The 19,954-nt window shown below is 46.1% G+C and overlaps 2 protein-coding genes across 2 annotated transcripts in view; both read left to right on the forward strand.

Moving 5' to 3' along the window:
- The first annotated feature begins 5,032 nt into the window (after window positions 1-5,032).
- The window catches only part of h6pd (hexose-6-phosphate dehydrogenase (glucose 1-dehydrogenase)), a 75,852-nt gene continuing 60,930 nt past the window's right edge, over window positions 5,033-19,954 (forward strand). Inside the window, exon 1 of the mRNA XM_043676173.1 lies at window positions 5,033-5,176. The gene's annotated coding sequence lies outside the window, so the exon portion shown is untranslated. The remainder of the gene's footprint in view (window positions 5,177-19,954) is intronic.
- On the forward strand, window positions 8,674-10,428 carry LOC122540116 (calcium-binding protein P-like). The gene has a single exon (XM_043675425.1). The coding sequence runs from the start codon at window positions 8,674-8,676 to the stop codon at window positions 10,426-10,428; it is 1,755 nt and encodes a 584-aa protein (XP_043531360.1).

The following is a 19,954-nucleotide window of genomic DNA, read 5'->3' on the forward strand; positions in this document are numbered from 1 at the left end:
AAAAATGTTTGGCAAACTCTTTTTCACATGGTGTTATCTTTGCACACTGACATCACAGGCAAGTGGCACAACAATTATATTTTGTGGCAGTTTACGTGATGGTGATCTGTTTTATAAACGAGAAACTTTAAATAAAATTCAAAGACCTATTCCTTTCAATGTGGTACCTGTCCAAAAATCTCAGGAAAATGTAGATTTCTAAGATTTAATGCAGGAAACCTGATTTGTTACTCCCTCTGGCATCCTTAATAACCAGAATTGGTTAACAACATTAACAGGAATTTGGAAGGTTCTTATAATTGAATACATAATAAAGAGCAAATCAAGCCATATTTCATCCCTGCTCCAGAACAATGCCAATATGGTTTAATGCAATCCCCAATTACCCAATTCCTGTGGTTTTATTGGCATTATGTTTGCACACTTTGTCCCTTTATCACTTCAAGTGCTTCAAAAACTTCTCAAATATTGTGTTTGTTCCTGCATGTACCATACTTTAAGGCAATGAGTTCCAGATTCTCACCAGCCTCTGAGTGAAAAAGTCTTCCTGAAGTTGGTTGAGCTGTCTGTTTCTGTGTTATAACACCGACAAGGGTGGGATGAGATCCAATTTCTTCTCCGATAGAGCCTATAAAGATTATAAAGCCTCCAACACTCACCATCGACATACAATTACGTGTTTGAGATTATAGGACAACCTGTATCTGTAGCCAGCAAGGAACATGTATCTCTGGCACAGTGGCTTAGTGGTTAGCATTGCTACCTCACACTGCGAGGGAATTGGGTTTTATTCCAACATTGGGTGATTATTTGTGTGGTGTTTGTATGCCCTCCCTGTGTCTACCTGGATTTCCTCCAGGTGCTCCAGTTTCCTCCCACAGTCCAAACATGTGTGGGTTAGGTGGATTGGCCATCGTGACCAGGGATGTGTGCGCTGGATGGATTGATTAGCCATGGAAAATGCAGAGTTACAGGGATGGGGGAAGGGGGGTGAGTCAGGGTGCGATCTCCTTCGGAGAGTTGGTGTGGATTGATGGGCCAAATAGCCTGCTTCCACGCTGTAGGGATCCTAGGATACTGTATAACAGTGACTACACTGAATAAATACTTCATCAGATGTAAAGTGCATTAGATCTTCCCAAGGCTGTCAGGGGTGCTATAAAAATTCAAGTTTTCCTTTATTAGAAATTGGCTTAAAAGAAAGCATTAAAATGTGTTATATAACTTGTTGGTCCCTTTCTCAAGTTGCTGTGCTTGCATTTCAGTCCTAATCTGTCCAAGACAAAATGCTCCAACTTCTCTGAGTTTTCTAACAACAAGAAATTGAAATGTGGGTTGATCATGGAAGGGCTGAGGAGTGGCAGATGGAGTTTAATTTAGATAAATGCGAGGTGCTGCATTTTGGAAAGGCAAATCAGAGCAGGACTTATACACTTAGTGGTAAGGTCCTGTGGAGTGTTGCTGAACAAAGAGACCTTGGAGTGCAGGTTCATAGCTCCTTGAAAGTGGAGTTGCACGTAGATAGAATAGTGAAGAAGATACTAGATTAGGTTGGGATACCTGGTCGGCATGGACGAGTTGGCCCGACGGGTCTGTTTCCGTGCTGTACGTCTCTATGACTCTATGAATCTAGTGAAGAACCATAGGTATGCTTTCTGTTATTGGTCAGAGTATTGAGTATAGGAGTTGGGAGGTCATGTTGTAGCTGTACAGGACATTGGTAAGGTCACTTTTGGAATATTGTGTGCAATTCTGGTCTTCCTATTGGAAGGATGTTGTGAAACTTGAAAGGGTTCAGAAAAGATTTACAAGGATGTTGCCAGGGTTGGAGAATTTGAGCTATCGGGAGAGCAGTCCATGCCAACCATAATCCCAAACTGAACCAGTCCCACCTGCCTGCTCCTGGCCCATATCCCCCCAAACTGTTCCTATTCATGTATTTATCCAAATGTCTTTTAAATGTTGTAATTGTACCCACATCCACCACTTCCTCTGGATGTCCATTTCACACACAAACATTTGCCCCTCATGTCTTTTTTAAATCTCTCTCCTCTCATCTTAAAAATGTGCCCCCCTTGTCTTGAAATCGCCCATCCTAGGGAAAAGATACCTGCCATTAATTCTACCTACACCCCTCATTATTTTATAAACCTCTATATAAGGTTAACCTGCAACCTCCTGTGCTCCAAATAAAAAGACCCAACCTATTGGTCAGAGCAGTGAGTACAGGAGTTGGGAGGTCATGTTGCAGCTGTACAGGACATTGGTAAGGTCACTTTTGGAATATTGTGTGCAATTCTGGTCTTCCTATTGGAAGTATGTTGTGAAACTTGAAAGGGTTCAGAAAAGATTTACAAGGATGTTGCCAGGGTTGGAGAATTTGAGCTATCGGGAGAGGTTGAATAGGCTGGGGCTGTTTTTCCCTGGATCGTCGGAGACTGAGGGAAGACCTTATAGAGGTTTATAAAATCATGAGGGGCATGGATAGGATGAGGTATTTTCCCTGGGTTGGGGGAGTCCAGAACTGGAGGACATAGGTTTATGGTGAGAGGGAAAGATATAAAAGAGACCTAAGGGACAACCTTTTCACTCAGAGGGTGGTGTGTGTATGGAATGAGCTGCCAGAGGAAGTGGTGGAGGTTGTTACAATTACAACATTTAAAAGGCATCTGGATGGGGATATGAATAGGAAGGGTTTAGAGGGATATGGGCCAAATGTTCCAAATAGGACTAGATGGGGTTGGGATACCTGGTCAGCATGGACGAGTTGGCCTGAAGGGTCTGTTTCCGTGGGGTACATCTCTATGTCTCTATGAATCAATACCTTTGTGTTTAGTATAAGCATCCAGGCAAATCAGGACAGTGCTGGCAAAAAGTGTCCAGGCACAGCAGGGTTTCCCAAAGTGGGAACTGAAAGAACTGCGATACTGGAGACCCCAAGCCATTGACTGCACTTAAGAGATAGATAGGTTCTTGATTCGTAAGGGTATCAATGGATAAAGGGGAAAGGCAGGAGAATGGCTCGAGAAACGTATCAGCCATAATTGAATGGCAGAGCAGACTCAATGGGCCAAATGGCCTAACTCGACTCCTACATCATCTGGTCGAATGGATTTGCAGGCCCTGAGACCTTGAGAGCTCCTGTGAAGCTCTGACTGATCTGTAACAGCTGTACTCCCCCTTTAACAGGCCCTGCACTCAGTGACCAACTCCCTGCGGGCTCTCCAGCCTCCCACTGAGAAACTTTGACAAGTTTGAAGTCTCAAAATGGGTCACAGGGAAGAAAGTTCGAGAAACTATCAGACAGAGGATCTTGATGAATGGCATTTTGGGTTCTAGGGGACAAATGGCCTACTCCTCTTTGAATCAACCAAATGGATTTCATTTCAAGTCTGCATGGTTCTTAAACTGTAGATGGTTCCAGTTATTTCTCATCTTGGGAGGACTGACAGAGGAATGCTGAGGATCTACTCGGCTGTAATAAAGGAAACAGAATACAAGAAGAGAGCTCTAATTCTGAAGAAGAGAGTCGTACAGCACTTTCTGTCCAACCAGTCCATGCCAACCATAATCCCAAACTGAACCAGTCCCACCTGCCTGCTCCTGGCCCATATCCCCCCAAACTGTTCCTATTCATGTACTTATCCAAATGTCTTTTAAATGTTGTAATTGTACCCACATCCACCGCTTCCTCTGGATGTCCATTTCACACACAAACATTTGCCCCTCATGTCTTTTTTAAATCTCTCTCCTCTCATCTTAAAAATGTGTCCCCCTTGTCTTGAAATCGCCCATCCTAGGGAAAAGATACCTGCCATTAATTCTACCTACACCCTTCATTATTTTATAAACCTCTATATAAGGTTAACCCGCAACCTCCTGTGCTCCGAATAAAAAGACCCAACCTATTGGTCAGAGCAGTGAGTACAGGAGTTGGAAGGTCATGTTGCGGCTGTACAGGACATTGGTTAGGTCACTTTTGGAATGTTGCGTGCAGTTCTAGTCTCCTTATCTATTGGAAGTATGTTGTGAAACTTGAAAGGGTTCAGAAAAGATTTACAAGGATGTTACCAGGGTTGGAGGATTTGAGCTAAAGGGAGAGGCTGAACAGGCTGGGGCTGCTTTCCCCGGAGGAGGCTGAGGGTGACCTTATAGAGATTTATTAAATCATGAGGGGAATGGACAGGATAAATAGATAAGGTATTTTCCCTGGGGTGGGGGAGTTAGGTGCATTAGAAGCACCTAACCGTCCCTTAGGCGCGGCACGGTGGCTCAGTGGTTAGCACTGCTGCCTCACAGCACCAGGGATCTGGATTCGATTCCTGCCTTGGGCAACTATCTGTGTGGAGTTTGCACATTCTCCCCGTGTCTGCGTGGGTTTCCTCCGGGTGCTCTAGTTTCCTCCCACAATCCAAAGATGTGCAGGTCAGGACAATTGGCCGTGCTAAATTGTCCATAGTATTTGGTGCATTAGTCAGGGGTAAATGTAGGGGAATGGGTCTGGGTGGGTTACTCTTTTTGAGGGTCAGGACAGACCTGTTGGACCAAATGGCCTGTTTCCATACTGTAGGGAATCTAATCTATCCAGCCTTTCTTTATAATTCAAACCTTTCTTCCCTGCAACATCCTGGGAAATCTCTGAACCCCTCTCCTGCTTAATAATATTCTTCCTAGATCATATTGTATTCTTCTTTCTGTTCCACAAAAGCTGCTCAGACCCGCTGAAATTCTTCAGCAGTTTCTATTTGTATTTCAGAGCTCCAGAAATGTGCAGGCCAGGTAAACTGGTCATGCCAAATTGCCCACAGTGTTAGCATTAGTCAGGGGTAAATATAGAGTAAGAGGAATGAGTCTGGGTGGGTTACTCTTCGGAGGGTTGGTATGGACTTGTTGGGCCGAAGGGCCTGTTTCCACACTGTAGGGGAATCTAATCTAATCAGTATTTTCTGTTTCAACCAGATAATGCAATTGGCCAAGCTACATAACACAGAAGCTACGGTGTAAAGGCTGCATGTGAATAATGAAGGGAAACTTCCAACACATGGAACAATTTCTCAAAGGCAGAGAGAGAGAAACTGTTTCCTCTTGCTGGCCGGAAGCAGTCGTCAGATGATGTTTAGTGGTTGCACCAATCCCTGGCGCTGTGGCGAGAATAAGGAAGTGCGGGACTTAGCAGGTTAGTGCAACATTTTAGTTTTTATTCCAGCCCTCCCTTTGTGTTTTGCGATGTCGGTTCGGTGGGATTGGGAAGCTCAGGTTTACACGTTCCATGCTCAGAGATTGCAATGAGGTCCCGGCGTCAGATGAGAAACGTTTCGAGTTCTTGCTGATGGAAACCAATAGGAGTTTGGATACAAATTGTGAACAATTGAAACACTGTCGCGATTTGCTGCCTCGGCTTAAATCTGTAAAACGCCGTGCTCCTCACCCTGTGATCGTGGCTACATTCTAGTCCATTGCAGTTTTGCTTTAAGGATAGGGATGCAACTCAGATCCATGGTGCACAGGGGTGACCTCCCTCCTCCCTCCTCCTCCTCCTCCTCCTCCTCCAAGGAGAGGTCGCAGACAGGAGAGATGTTTACCTTGTAGGTGTGACCCTATTAACAGAACAGGATATATCTGACATGTTCAACGTGTCTTTTCTCCCCATGGACACTGCGCAAGCTTCCAGCATTGCCTGTTTCCGTTTCAGATTCACCTTTTTCTTTCACAAAGAGAATGCAGCACGGGGTGGAACCGCGACTCCATGTGTCTGGGTTAAACACGTGGCCAGGGTTGAAATTGACTAGCTTTCCCTGATGCAGTTTCAAAGAGTGAGCTCCTGTGCTGTCCCTGTTTGTAAAGAAGTTTTATTAACTATCAGAGTTACTAATCCCAGGATCCTGCCAATCTCTTTGGTCACTACTCGAAGTGAGAAGCACCCCTTACCACACACCCAGTGCAGCTCCTGCTGAGAACCAGTGTTCAATCTTATAAATATCAGCCTATTGCAATGTGGTCACCACAGGAATTCTCCCACTCTTACCTCCTGCCATAACTGGATCAGGAGGTTGGCTATGTGACTGTGAACACAGAGCTTCTGGCTCAGAGGCAGGGACATTACCCACTGCAGCACAAAATTTCCTATACTAGCCTATCCCTGACTCACTAAACCCACGTCAGCCTCACTGAACTTATCATGTCTCATTGTCACTTACCAACTCTCTCCTGGTTGCGGCACTCACACCTAGACCAGCAATGAGGACCTGGGCATGAGGTGAAGCTGGTAATTCTCAGACCTGTACCTGCACCAAAATCCTTGGTGCTCCCATCTCCTCTAACTTCATTATAAGCAATTTTTAATCATAGAATCCCTACAGAGTGGAAACAGGCCCTTTGGCCCAACAAGCCCACACCAACCCTCCGAAGGGTAACCCACCAAGACCCACTCCCCTAGCCTATATTTAGCCCTGACTAATGCACCTGACCTGCACATCCCTGGGCAATTTAGCATAGCCAATTCACCTAACCTGCACATCTTTGGACTGTGGGAGGAAACCAGAGCACCCGGAGGAAACCCACGCAGACACGGGGAGAATGTGCAAACTCCACACAGACAGTTGCCCAAGGCTGGAATCAAACCCAGATCCCTGGTGCTGTGAGGCAGCGGTGCTAACCACTGTGCCACACCTGTTATGGGAAATGGATATTTCGCATCAGTGTGCTGGAAGATACTTAGAACATCCCATTAATACTAAAGGATGCAGGGGAGGAATTATTACCATGACCATCACTAGAGAAATAGCATTAGAAAAACTCATGGGGTTGAAGGTAGGTAAGTCCCGTGGTCCTGATGGCTTGTGTCTGAGGGTTTTAAAAGATGTGGCTGCAGCGGTAGTGGATGAATTGGCTGTAATTTACCAAAAGGTTCTTGGATTCTAGGCAATTGGCAGAGGGTTGAAAAACTACCAATGTGACACCTTATTCAAAAAGGGAGGGAGGCCAATTCATCTAACATCTATTGCTGGAAAAAATGTTGGAGTCAATTATTGAGGGAATAATAGCAGAACATTTGGAAAATTTCGGGTTGGCAACCAGTAACCAGTGCCATTTCGCAGGGATTAGTGCTGGGACTGCAACTAATGACAATATATATTAATTATTTGGAGGGAGGAGGCAAATGTACTGTAGCTAAATTTACAGACAACACCTAAATAGGTGAAAAGACAAATTGTGAATGAGGTACAAGCAGTTTACAAAGAAACATCGATTAATAAGTGAGCAAAAAGTTGGCGAATTGACTATAATGTGGGAAAAAGTGAAGTTGTTCACTTTGGAAAGAACGACAAAAAGCAGAATATTAATCAACTGGAGAACAGCTGCAGAAAGTTGCGATACAAAGCGACTTGGGAGGGGTACTTGTACACAAAACACAGAAAGCTAGCACGCAGGTGCAGCAGCTAATCAGGAAGGTTAATGGGATGTTGGCCCTTATCGCAAAGGGCTTAGAGTATAAGAGTAGGGAAGTCCTACTGCAAATGTACAAGGTGCTGGTGAGAGCACATCTGGAATACTGTGTGTAGTTTGGCCCCCTTCTTTGAGGAAAGATGTCCTATGATTGGAGGCAGTTCAGAAAGGGTTCACTCAGATTAGGATTCTACTCTCTGGAGTTCAGAGGAATGAGAGGTGATCTTATTGAAATACATCAGGTTCTTAAGGGGTTTAACTGGGGAAATGCCACGAGGATATTTCCCCTCATGGAGAGTCCAGGATTAATGGGCTAATTCTCACAATAAACAGGTACAAATTTAAGACTGAAATAAGGAGGAATTTTTTTCTCAGAGTATTGTGAGTCTTTGGAATTCCTTGCCACAGAGAGCTATCGATGTATTTAAGGCTGACATAGATGCTAGATCAGACGGGGAAATCGCAGGAAAGTGGACGTGAGGAATATTGCATCAGCCAAAATCCCCTTGAATGGCTGAGCTGGCTCAACAGTCCAGTCCTGTTCCTATTTCTTATGGTCTAAACCTTTCCTATTTTTAAGAGCCTCCTTGAAGCACATCTCTTCAATTGTGCCTGTGATCACCTCATTATTTCAAAACTGTTCAGACTCTGAGAAGCTTCTTGCGAGGTTCACTGAAGAAAGTTGCAAGTTACCTACAGATCATTTTCGTACTCTGTGTTCCTGTTTATGCAATTACTCATACAAGCTTACATTTACAAACATGGCTATTGCAGGATTTAACTTTATCTTATGTTCACATGTATTGATTTGATTGGCACATTTGGGGGATGAGGAAGTTGTGATGTATAAATGGATTTCAGAGACTGCCAAGTTTATTATTTCCTCTGCTTTAATATTTCCCCAGGTTTGCTGCTTCTTGTCGATCTTTCTGTGCTAAACTGCTTGCATCTTGTCATTGGCTAGTATTTTTTTGAATGAATGAATGATTTATTTAATGCCACATATATCTTGAAGATACAGTGAGAAATGTTTTGTCGCCACAGTCCAGCGCCATTTTGAGCTACAAACAGAAAAAGGAGAAATTACCGAAATAGGACGTCATCTACTGTTCAAGTTGGGGTCTCAAGCGCAGCTCCAGGGCTTCTGCAAGGTCTCTGGGAGGTGTTCTCACTCCTGGAACAGCAACAATGATGCCGATGCTTCAGTAAACCCCAGGCTCTGTCCACATGTCTCCAGTCTGGGCACTGCTGCCGCCGAGAGTCCAGGCCCCGGGCCTAATGCTGCCAAGAGTCCAGGCCCCGGGCCTAATGTCGCCGAGTGACCTGGTTCCGGGCCCAATGCAGCTGAGATTCCGGGCCCCGGGCCCAAAGCCACCGAGAGTCCAGGCCCCAGTCCTAATGCCGCCGAGAGTCCAGGCCCCAGGCACACTGCCACCGAGAGCCCAGGCCCTGGGCCTAATGCTGTCTAGAGCCCAGAGCCCAGGCCCAGTGCCGCCTAGAGCTCAGGCCCTGGGCCAAACACCACTGAGAGTCCATACCCCAGGCCCAATGTCACCGAGAGCCCAGGCCCTGGGTCTAATGCTGCCTAGAGCCCAGAGCCCAGGCCCAATGCTGCTGAAAGCCCAGGGCCCGGGTCAAACACCGCTGAGAGTCCGGACCCCAGGCCCAATGCCCACGAGAGTCCAGAGCCCGGGTCAAATGCGGCCGAGAATCCAGGACCCAGGCCAAACACTGCCGAGTATTCAGGGCCTGAGCCAAACACTGCCGAGAGTCCAGGGCCTGGGCCGAGTGCCGCCGACAGTCCAGGGCCTGGGCCAAACTTCACAGAGAGCCCAGGGCCCAGGTCAAATGCCGCCGAGGGCCCAGGGCCCGGGCCAAGTGCCGCCGAGAGCCCAGGGCCCCGGCCAAGTGCCGCCGAGAGCCCAGGGCCTGGGCCAAGTGCCGCCGAGAGCCCAGGGCCTGGGCCAAATGCCGCCGAGAGCCCAGGGCCCGGGCCAAATGCCGCCGAGAGTCCAGGGCCCGGGCCAAATGCCGCCGAGAGACCAGGGCCTGGGCCAAATGCCGCTGAGAGACCAGGGCCTGGGCCAAATGCCGCCGAGAGTCCAGGGCCTGGGCCAAATGCCGCCGAGAGTCCAGGGCCCGGGCCAAATGCCGCCGAGAGTCCAGGGCCCGGGCCAAATGTCGCCGAGAGACCAGGGCCTGGGCCAAATGCCGCCGAGGGTCCAGGGCCTAGGCCAAATGCCGCCAAGAGTCCAGGGCCTGGGCCAAATGCCGCTGAGAATCCAGGGCCCGGGCCAAGTACCGCCGAGAGCCCAGGGTCCGGGCCAAATGTCGCCGAGAGCCCAGGGTCCGGGCCAAATGTTGCCGAGAGCCCAGGGTCCGGGCCAAATGCCGCCGAGAGCCCAGGGTCCGGGCCAAATGCCGCCGAGAGCCCAGGGTCCGGGCCAAATGCCGCTGAGAGTCCAGGGCCCGGGCCAAGTGCCGCCGAGAGTCAAAGACCTGGACCTAATCCCACCGAGAGTCATGGGCCTTGACCTAATGCAGCCAAGAACCCAGGCCCTGAGCCAAATGCCGCTGAGAGTCCAGGGTCCGGGCCAAATGCTGCTGAGAGCCCAGGGCCAGGGCCAAATGTCATCGAGAACCCAGGCCTCAGGCCTTATGCCGCCGAGAGCCCAGGCCCCGGGCCTTATGCCGCCGAGAGCCCAGGCCCCGGGCCATATGCCACCGAGAGCCCAGGCCCCAGGCTTTGTGCCGCCGAGAGCCCAGGCCCCGGGCCTAATGCCGCCGAGAGCCCAGGCCCCGGGCCTAATGCCGCCAAGACCCCAGGCCCCGGGCCTAATGCCGCCGAGAGCCCAGGCCTTGGGCCTAATGCCACCAAGAACCCAGGCCCTGGGCATCACTAGGAGTCCCATTTTACAACGCCGACGCTACAACCACTGTATTGCTGACCTCGCTCCAGCCTCGAAGATGAAGAAAGTATGAAAGGAGAAAGAAGATGATGAAAAGTGCATAGATGAAAGGTGCTGTCAGCCTGGAGTGGACGGGCTCCAACAAACCCCAACACTATCTGCCGTATCAGAGCCTCCACCTTTTTCCTCCACAGCCGAGAGTTATAACGGTGCAACACGAGTCGTGGCCTCGAAGAATTGTCTTATCCCTTTTTGACTTGAACTTTCAAATAAGCCCCAAAGTTGACCTCAATAGACTGTCATATGTAGTTATGGAAGGAGGCATTCAGCTCCTGTTTGTACGGTACAGTGAAATATATCCTTTTGGTGAGGGCAAGATGACTGTGATGCCTCTTACAATGAAATATCTTCTAATTGAATAAGAGCTTTGGGTGAGATCGCTGAGGAAGTCAGGAAGGCTTCTCTCTCATTAGCAAGAGAGAGGGGGGTCTGCTGGTGGGTTACCACAGCTCAGGCGAGAGGAGAGTTTGAGAAAGTGAGCCCTTCATGGTAACCTCAGCTGGTGCTGGAATTAAACCCATGCTGTTGGTTTCACTCTGCACTGCAAGCCAGCTCTCCAGCCAATTCAGCTAACCGACCACTCGAAAAGGGAATGAATTCCCTCGAAACACATCTTAAACAATATGTTAGACTCATCAGACAATGACAATCTTCTTACTTGGGCTGTACTGCTGCTCTAGTTCAGTGGATTCTCAGATGCCTGGTAAGTCTAATGCAGACTGTGTCAATGTAGAAAAAAATGTTGATGTTTTGGCTTTAAGTGTTTCAGACCAGCTGCCCCACAGACAAAATACTTCAATGACTCATCAGTGCAGAGCCCACTGCTGAGTTGTACAGGTCACAAGGCTTTTACTTCAGTTTGTTGTTTGTGCTGAGCTCGATGTTTTTGACAAGAATGATGAGGAGACCAGCGTTGACCTCATTAACCTTGATTACAGACAATCTCCTCGCACCCTGGGCACTGAAATGTCATCCCTGGATCAGATAACCATTTCTCATGAGTTTACCGAGCATTAGGTAATACCATGATGCACTGTTCCCACCTCTGTGTCTGTAACTGCATTGAGCATATGTTGGACCTGGATATGCTGAAGTAGATCTGAGCGGGAAGGGACTAGTATGTGTGCCACCGGAGGCTGGGATTAAGGGAGAGATTGGGTGGTGGCCATGGACAAGATTGGAAGCTGGTTCCTCGTGTGAGAACTGAAGGTTGGGGAGGTGACAAATGGGGAGGTGTGGGATGTCCAGAAACAAAGAGCTCGAGGTGATTCTCAAAGGATCAATATGTGAGGATGGGGTATTGGTGCGTGGACGGCAAGTGGTATATTCTGAATGATTTGTAGGCTGTGGTAAGAATCAGGTTGTGTATCAATACATCCATGGAGAAGGATTTTTAACTGGAACTGGTGATGTAGCAGCTGAGGGGGAAAAAAAAATGAGCTTACTGAGGAGAGAGATTTAAAAATCACGAGGGGCAGAGATAGGGCTAATAGCAGATATCTTTTCCCTTGGGTGGTGTGATAGTAAAGAATTAATTTGCTCTGCTGACCTGCAGGAAATTGGATGTCCTGAGGCTAGGGTGGGATGCCTCTGACTTACAGATAAACTGTAAGAAAATTACATTATCGTCTCCTATTATTCAGAGCAATTTACTTGGCCATTCCTTTGCCATTCAGATCCATTTGTATCATCATCCCCTATTCAGAAATCAATAAGAACATTCTAGTTGGAATTCCGACTACTCCCTGTAGTTACAAAAAATACAATTCACACCAGATCTGGCCATTAAGGGATGGTTTGCATTACATTGTTTGTGGAGGGGAGGTGGTCGCTGCACTGTGTCTTGAGTGGTATGTGACTATGGGGGAGTGACTGGGGGTTGTCTTGTGGGTTTTACAGACCGTCATGTAAAGATTTTGTATAAAGGAAGGACTGTTTCCTTTGTTCAGAGAGCTTCCCTGGACACGCCTCACAAGCATGGTGAAGAGTGTCCAGGGTTTCTCCAAAGCTTGTATCGTACTGCGCTTAATAAAATTTCGCTTATTCACAGAAGTTGGCGTGTTGTAGTTGCATCAAGTGTGTAAGAACCTCAGGGGAAAAAGAACTTAACAGTGGGAGATTTCAAGATTAGGGGACATATTTTTTAAGAGGAGAGAGGTCTAAAAAAAGACACAAGTGGCAACGTTTTACACAGAAGGTGATTAGTGTGTGGAATGAACTTCCTGAGGAAGTGGGGAATGTGGGCACAGTTACAATGTTTGAAAGAAACTTCGATAAGTTCATGAACAGAAAAGGTTTGGAGGGATATGGACCAGGAGCATTCAGGTGGGACTAGTTTAGTTTGGAATTATGGTCGACATGGACTGTTTGGACTGAAGGGTCTGTTTCCATGCTGTATGGCTCTATGACTATGATTGAGGTCCAAGGTCCAATGTCTGCTGTATCTTTTTTTTAATTCAGAGGATCTGGGTGTTGCTTCTTGTCTCAGATGTTAACATTTGCTTCAATTGCAGTTCTTTTTTAATTGGGCTGGGTTATTTGAACTTTGACCAGAGGTGTTGGTTAGCAGATGGGGATAAAGTCTGAGGTTGGTTTGAGCAGAGGGATGATTTGGTGCTACAGAAAAGCAGAGAACATACAGGAGAAAAATTGCAGGTTGTGTAGTTAAACCCCCGTGCTGCTGACAGACCAGCTTATTACTTACTTTGAAGCGAGAGAGTAAGTGTGCAATTTAATTTTATTTAGTCAATTGAGTGCAAATTTTACTCTGGAGCCAGAGTGACAGATGCCACAAATCAAGAAAATGAAATTGTGACAGATATTATAACCTAGTTTACTCAATGATATTCTTAAAAGCCCAAATGTTTCACTTTGTTAAATGTTTTTGTTTGAAATTTGGATTAAAATATTGAATTAATGTCCAGGATATTTTTTGTTTATTCTTTTATTTCACGATATTTCTCTTCTGCCCTTTAATGCAGCTTTCTGTCTCTTGTTCCACTTACTTTATCTTTTGAGTGGACTCCACTTCTTGTATCTCCTCTCTTGTTCTTTGTCTCTCTCTCTCTCTCTCCTCTTCCCATTATGTCTGTCTCTCTCTTGCTCTTCCAGTCTATTTGAGTATCTCTGTATTCCTACTGCCTCTCTCTGTCCCTTGCTTACTTTCATTCTGAATATCTTTCTCTCAACCTCCTCCTTCTTCCTCCCTCCCTTTCTTGTCATTTATTTTGCCTCTTTCACTACCTTTCCTACTCCCTCCCACAATCCCAGAAACATTCCTTCTCTCTTTCTTTGACTACCCCCCCCCCCACCAATTTCCTTCTCACCTTTTTCTTACTTTCTTCTGGTCTCTTCCCTTCCTCCCTGTGCCAATCCCTTGCGTCCTTCCCGTTGTCCCAGTGCAATCGGCTGTAGCACCCTCATTCCTGCTCAATATCACTTCTTGGCTGCAGCAACTGGTAGCCCTCACTGAATGCTTTTGTTTATTGATGCACCATCTGTGCAGGTTTATCAGACTTCAGAACTCTGCAATATCGAGATGAATTTTGGCGGCAGGTCCCGCTCTTCCTTCAACGTGAGAGACATATCCAAATTAGAAATATCCATTTACTCCAAAAGACACTCGCCCAGCTAAGAGTATGAAGAAAGGCTGTCTGTTTAAATGATGCCAGACTGTATCCTCCTGCATCGGAACAGTTTCTATGTTCTGGGCTGTTTAAAATGAGTGGCTTTTCAACAGAATGCATTCGCTGTGGAAGCAGGCCATTTGACCCATTGAGTCCACACAAACCCTCAAAAAGACATTCTATGTAGACCCACCCCATCTCTGTAACCCTATATTTCCCATGGCTAACCCCCCCCCCCCCATGCCTGGGAACTGTGGGAGCTTAGAATGGCCAGTCCACCTAACCTGCATGTGTTTAGACTATGAGAGGAAGCCCAGACAGACACAGGGAGAATGTGCAAACTCCACACAGACAGTCACCCAAGGCTGGAATCAAACCCTTCCCCTGGTGCTGTGAGGCAGCAGTGCTAAATACTGAGCCACCGTGCCACCCACTAATATTTGAATTTAAAACATCGGGTGGCTAACTTGGATCTGGGGCCTCGTGCAAGTGAGATACTTGTAAAATACTGGAGGATGTTTTGAAAATAACTTTCACACACAAGCACCTGTTAAGGTTGAAAAATCCAATTTGTTGTTTTTCAGCATACAGCCTTGCTATAATTCTGCAACAAGTTGTTTTAATTTAGCATGTATAATGTATAAAGATGTCTAAAAGTCTTTCACAAGTCCGTTAATATATTCCATTAAATTTGACACAGAGCCAAAGAATGCGGTATTCGGAGAACTGACCCATGGTCAGACCAAAGGTCTGTCAGATGAATCAGAGAAGGAGCGAGACTTGGAGAGGGAATCCCAGAGTTTAGGGTTTAGTTATCTGAAGACAGTCTTCCTTAGTGAAAGGAAATGGTGCATGTGCAAGAGTCCAGATCATTGTATACAAGTACCAAGGCTTGGAGTGTGGAGTGTGGGTGGGTCTGTGGTTGGAAGAGATGGCAGACATGGAGAGGTGGGGATGGTCGCAGGGAAATATGAATTCCCTAAATCTGCTTGGCTTTCAACTTTTCTATGAAAACCTTCTTTCTTCTGGCCTTCCATGGTGCTGCTTTCTCACTGCTCTCTAACTGGACGAGGTAACATCCAGAAAAATGATCCCCATCCGTTAGTCCCATCTGGTGCTCAAAGAGAAATCATTGTTCAGAGACTCCACTTGGATCTGCTCCCAAGTCTGCAGAAACCTTCAGTCCAATCTCTGGAATGAAAGAGTCAAGGCAACAGAGATTGATTGGTCGTTGTTCTTGTACCGAGCCTGTTTCGACTTTTATTGTAGAATAGTGAATGTGCTACATTTCAATGCAGTCTTATGGACCAGACCAAACCCCCTCAAAATCTATTAATAAGGTAGCCTAGACCATAACTTTTTCTTAATAAGGTGAATGTGAGGCATTGTGTTCCAGATGCAATTCGACTGGTCAAACTACTACACTTTATTCATACACTATATTGTTAAAATACAACAAAAGAAAGAATTGGAAAAACTTAGCTCTCTCAGAAAATTTAACTAAATAATAAATTGTTGAGCTACTAAACAGCAATTTTCCCAATATAGTAACATCCCATAAACACCCCCTGGACAAAGGCAAATACAGCAAATAGTCTCACATGGAATTCTAGTAGCAGGAAGAGAACCTCAAGCTTTTAGCTATAACAGAGAAGGATAAACATCCAGCATCAAGACCCCAGTAGCTGCTACGGAAAACTAAAACTAAAAATCCTGGTTCTGTTGGAGCCTGACCCCACCCATTCAGGCTGCTTCTATTGTTCCAACTTTTAAAAAGAACCCAAGGACAGACGAGGTGTTTACTTTATGGGATTTCAATAGACAGCTCTGAACCTCCATCTTAAAACCTCCCTTCATCTAAAACAGGTCAAAATGCACCTCTTATGACCATAGTATTCTTAGAAGTCACTTTCAGTCATCTCAAAGATGCAAGCTTACTTACCAACTTTCTGGTCACCTACATTGGGGGAGATCTCAGTGCAAAGCTCCCATTGACATCTGAATTTCCACTTGAATTTGTGCTCACGTTCTCACCAGAAAACATAGGAAAGGAGGCCATTCTGCCCATCAAACTTGCATTGCCATCCAATTACAGATCGGTTTGACTGCTCTGCATGTTAACTCCATCTATCTGCCTTAGTTCCATTATGTTAATACACTCGCCTATTAAAAGTGGACAAAATGAGTTAAAATGATTTAAAAACATTAGTGTGGTGTGAGTAATGCTGAAAAAGGTGGAAAAACAGAATGAGAAAGACCGTATTCTTGATGTTGAGAAGGATTTTCCTGTGGTGAACCCCTTCAGGGACAGAATCTGCATTGTGTGATTTGCTGAACAGAACCGGCTCATCGCATTTATATTTCAGCAGCTTTGCTGGCATTTCCATAAATCTGTCCTTGAAAACCCGTTGAGTGTTTTGATGTACAGTTGGTTCTGCTATAATGTATTTCCTCAACGTGAATTGGCTTTGACGTGATTGAAGAATTTAGACCCTTATGTGTAAAACACGAACCTTCCTTACCTGTGTTGACTATAACGCGATTCCGGCCCCATTAGTTTAAATGGTGTGGCTATTGCGCGATTTTCTTCTAACGCGAGATTGCACTAACGAGTTACAGGAGAACCGACTGTATTTTCAATTCACACGTGGGAGATGGTCTCACTGCATTAGACCTAGAACTTGCAGCAGCCTGTTCTGTTGTGAAGGTGCAGAGCAAACTTGGATTGAGTTGTGATATTGTGGGATGTGTTGAGCAGGAATGTCCAAGATTTAATAGACGTAGAGTCATACAGCACGGAAACAGACTCTTTGATCCAACCAGTCCATGCCCACCATAATCCCAAACTAAACTAGTCCCACCTGCTTGCACTTGGCCAATATCCCTCCAAACATTCCTTACTTACGTACTTAACCACATGTCTTTTAAATGTTGTAACTATACCCACATCCACCACCTCATCTGGAGGTTCATTCCCCACACGAGCCATTCTGTGCAAAAAAAAAGTTGCCCCTCATGTCTTGTAGAAATCTTTCTCCTCTCACCTTAAAAATAGGGACCCTAGTTCTGAAATCCCCCATCCTAAGGAAAAGACACCTGCCATTCACCTCATCTATAGCCCTCATTACTTTGTAAACTTCAGTAAGGTCACCTGTCAAACTCCTACGTTCCAGTGAAAAAAGTCCTAGCCTATCTAAGTTTTCCTCATAATTGCCGATTCCAGCCTTGGGCGACTGTCTGTGTGTAATTTGCGCGTTCTCCCTGTGTCTGCATGGGTTTCCTCAGGGTGCTCCGATTTCTTACCACAGTCACAAAGATGTGCAGGTCAGGTGAATTGACCATGCTAAATTGCCCACAGTGTTCAGGGATGTGTAGATTAGGTACATGAGTCACGGAGAGTAGTAGGGGAATGTGTCTGGGTGGGTTATCCTTCGTAGGGTCAGTGAGGACTGTTGGGCAGAATGGCCTGTATCCACACTGTAGGGCTTATATGATTCTTAACTCTGTGTGGGTGCACATGTCTCTCTCTACAAATGCTGAAAGATCTACAGAGTATTTCTGGCCCGTTCTGTGTTTCACATGATGTATTTTTTCTTCATCTCGGTTGTTCTGAAGTGTACAATCGACAGATTCTTGACCGATTCAGGAACAGGATGTGGGTGTTTCCGGCTGGGCCAGCATTTATTACCCAGAGGGGAGTTAAGAATCAACCACATTGTCACAAGGAGGTAAGACCAGGTAAGGATGGCAGTTTCCTTCCCTCAAGGACATTAGTGAACCAGATGGGGTTTTCCTGACAATCAGCAATGGTTTCACAGTCATCATCAGACTCTTCACTCCAGATCTTTTAAAAACTGAATTGAAATTCCTCCATCTGCCATGGTGGGATTTGAACCCAGGTTCCCAGAATATTATCTGGGTCTCTGGATTAACAATCCAGCGATAATACCACTAGCCCATTGCCTCCCCCAGTGGAGACCAGGAAAGTGGATGTGAGGAATGTTGGATCCTATTGCACGACAGAACAAGCTCAAGGGGGCCAGATGATCTATTCTTATTTCTTGTTGTCTAACGTCTAAATCTAATCATTCGCTTTCAAAATGCAGTTGTTGTTATAATGTGCAAATGTGGCAGCCGATGTGAGCCTGAGGTCCCTTCAGCAGGAAAGGTGATGGGTGACCAGCAAATCTTGTTTTTGTGGGATTGATTCAAGAATGAATGTTAGCCAGGACACTGGGGAGCATCTGATTCTGTTCAGCAAACGGTTACAAGTGCCTCACTTGACAGTCAGGGCAGGGGCCGCCACTGGAGACAAACAAAGGCTGGAAGCTTTGATAACTGCCCTGCTTCCCCAGACATCCTGTAACTTTCTGAGCAAAGAGCTGGCAGGTTGCTTTCATTCATTAAAGTATGTACACTTGTGCCAATCAAAACGATGCACTCGTAATCACTGTATCAGTGCTGAGTGCTCTTGAACAAGACGCTAAAGAGACACCTCTCATCAGGAGAGATGCCCAGTGTCAATGCACCCAAGATATTTGCACATCGCAGGGTGGACAATCGAAATGAATGCAACAAACTCATCAAACAGCATTTAAAATACCCAAACCAAAGCTTAGGCTTCAGTGAGAAGTTTAGACCTTCATGGAAAAACTTTAATTGAAGGAATTAAAAGACGCCAAAAAGTCACATTGATAGATACATTTATCCTCATCATTGCTTCAAAGGGTAAACCATCTCACTCAGACATTGGAAAATCCTCCAGCTGAAAGAAATTGAGAGATGGCTGGAAGGATTTGTCACTGATCAAAGAGTCACCAGAGGCAAAATATGTCATGCCACTCAGGCATTTAGCAGACTATCAACAGATCAAGGACCCTGGGAGGAAGGGGGGAGGGGACAGACATTCGGCCAATCAACAGGGCCACTGCGGAGAGGTGGTGACCTCCACACCAAGCCTCAGGTTGAGGAGGGAGGCAGGTCAATGGGGAGTGATGGTGGTGTGTTCAGAGAGGGTGAGGGGTCATTAACGACAAATGCTGAGGAGGTGGGATTGAGCGGGAATCTTCTTACCAATGCCAGAGCCATTAATAGGAAAATCCAGTTGTTCCAAATCATCAAACACTCCAAATTCCAACAGAGAATAAGTTAGGATCTGTCCAAAGGCTACAGGAGCATAGAACCTCTGAACTGTCCAGGATTTGATAAGATAGAGGAAGAGAGACTTGCCTTTGTGTAGCACCATTCACAGCTTCAAACCATCTCTGTATCCACTTTTGAACTGTAGCCACTGTTGTAAGAAATGCAGCAGCTAATTTGCAAACAGCACGCTCTCACAAACAACAATGTGATGATGAAATAAAACAAAGAACTCAAAGTTTGGGAGAAGATTTGTAGCTCGGGTGCTCGTTGTTGTGGTTCTGTTCGCCGAGCTTGGAATTTGTGTTGCAGACGTTTCGTCCCCTGCCTAGGTGACATCCTCAGTGCTTGGGAGCCTCCTGTGAAGCGCTTCTGTGATCTTTCCTCCGGCATTTACAGTGATGTGTACCTGCCGCTTCCGGTTGTCAGTTCCAGCTGTCCGCTGCAGTGGTCGGTATATTGGGTCCAGGTCGATGTGCTTATTGATTGAATCTGTGGATGAGTGCCATGCCTCTAGGAATTCCCTGGCTGTTCTCTGTTTGGCTTGTCCTATAATAGTAGTGTTGTCCCAGTCGAACTCATTTTGCTTGTCATCTGAGTGTGTGGCTATTAAGAATAGCTGGTCATGTCGTTTCGTGGCTAGTTGGTGTTCATGGATGCGGACCGTTAGCTGTCTTCCTGTTTGTCCTATGTAGTGTTTTGTGCAGTCCTTGCTTGGGATTTTGTCCACTACATTGGTTTTGCTCATGCTGGGTATCGGGTCCTTCGTCCTGG

This window comes from Chiloscyllium plagiosum, chromosome 34, assembly GCF_004010195.1.
Source record: "Chiloscyllium plagiosum isolate BGI_BamShark_2017 chromosome 34, ASM401019v2, whole genome shotgun sequence".
NCBI lineage: Eukaryota > Metazoa > Chordata > Chondrichthyes > Orectolobiformes > Hemiscylliidae > Chiloscyllium > Chiloscyllium plagiosum.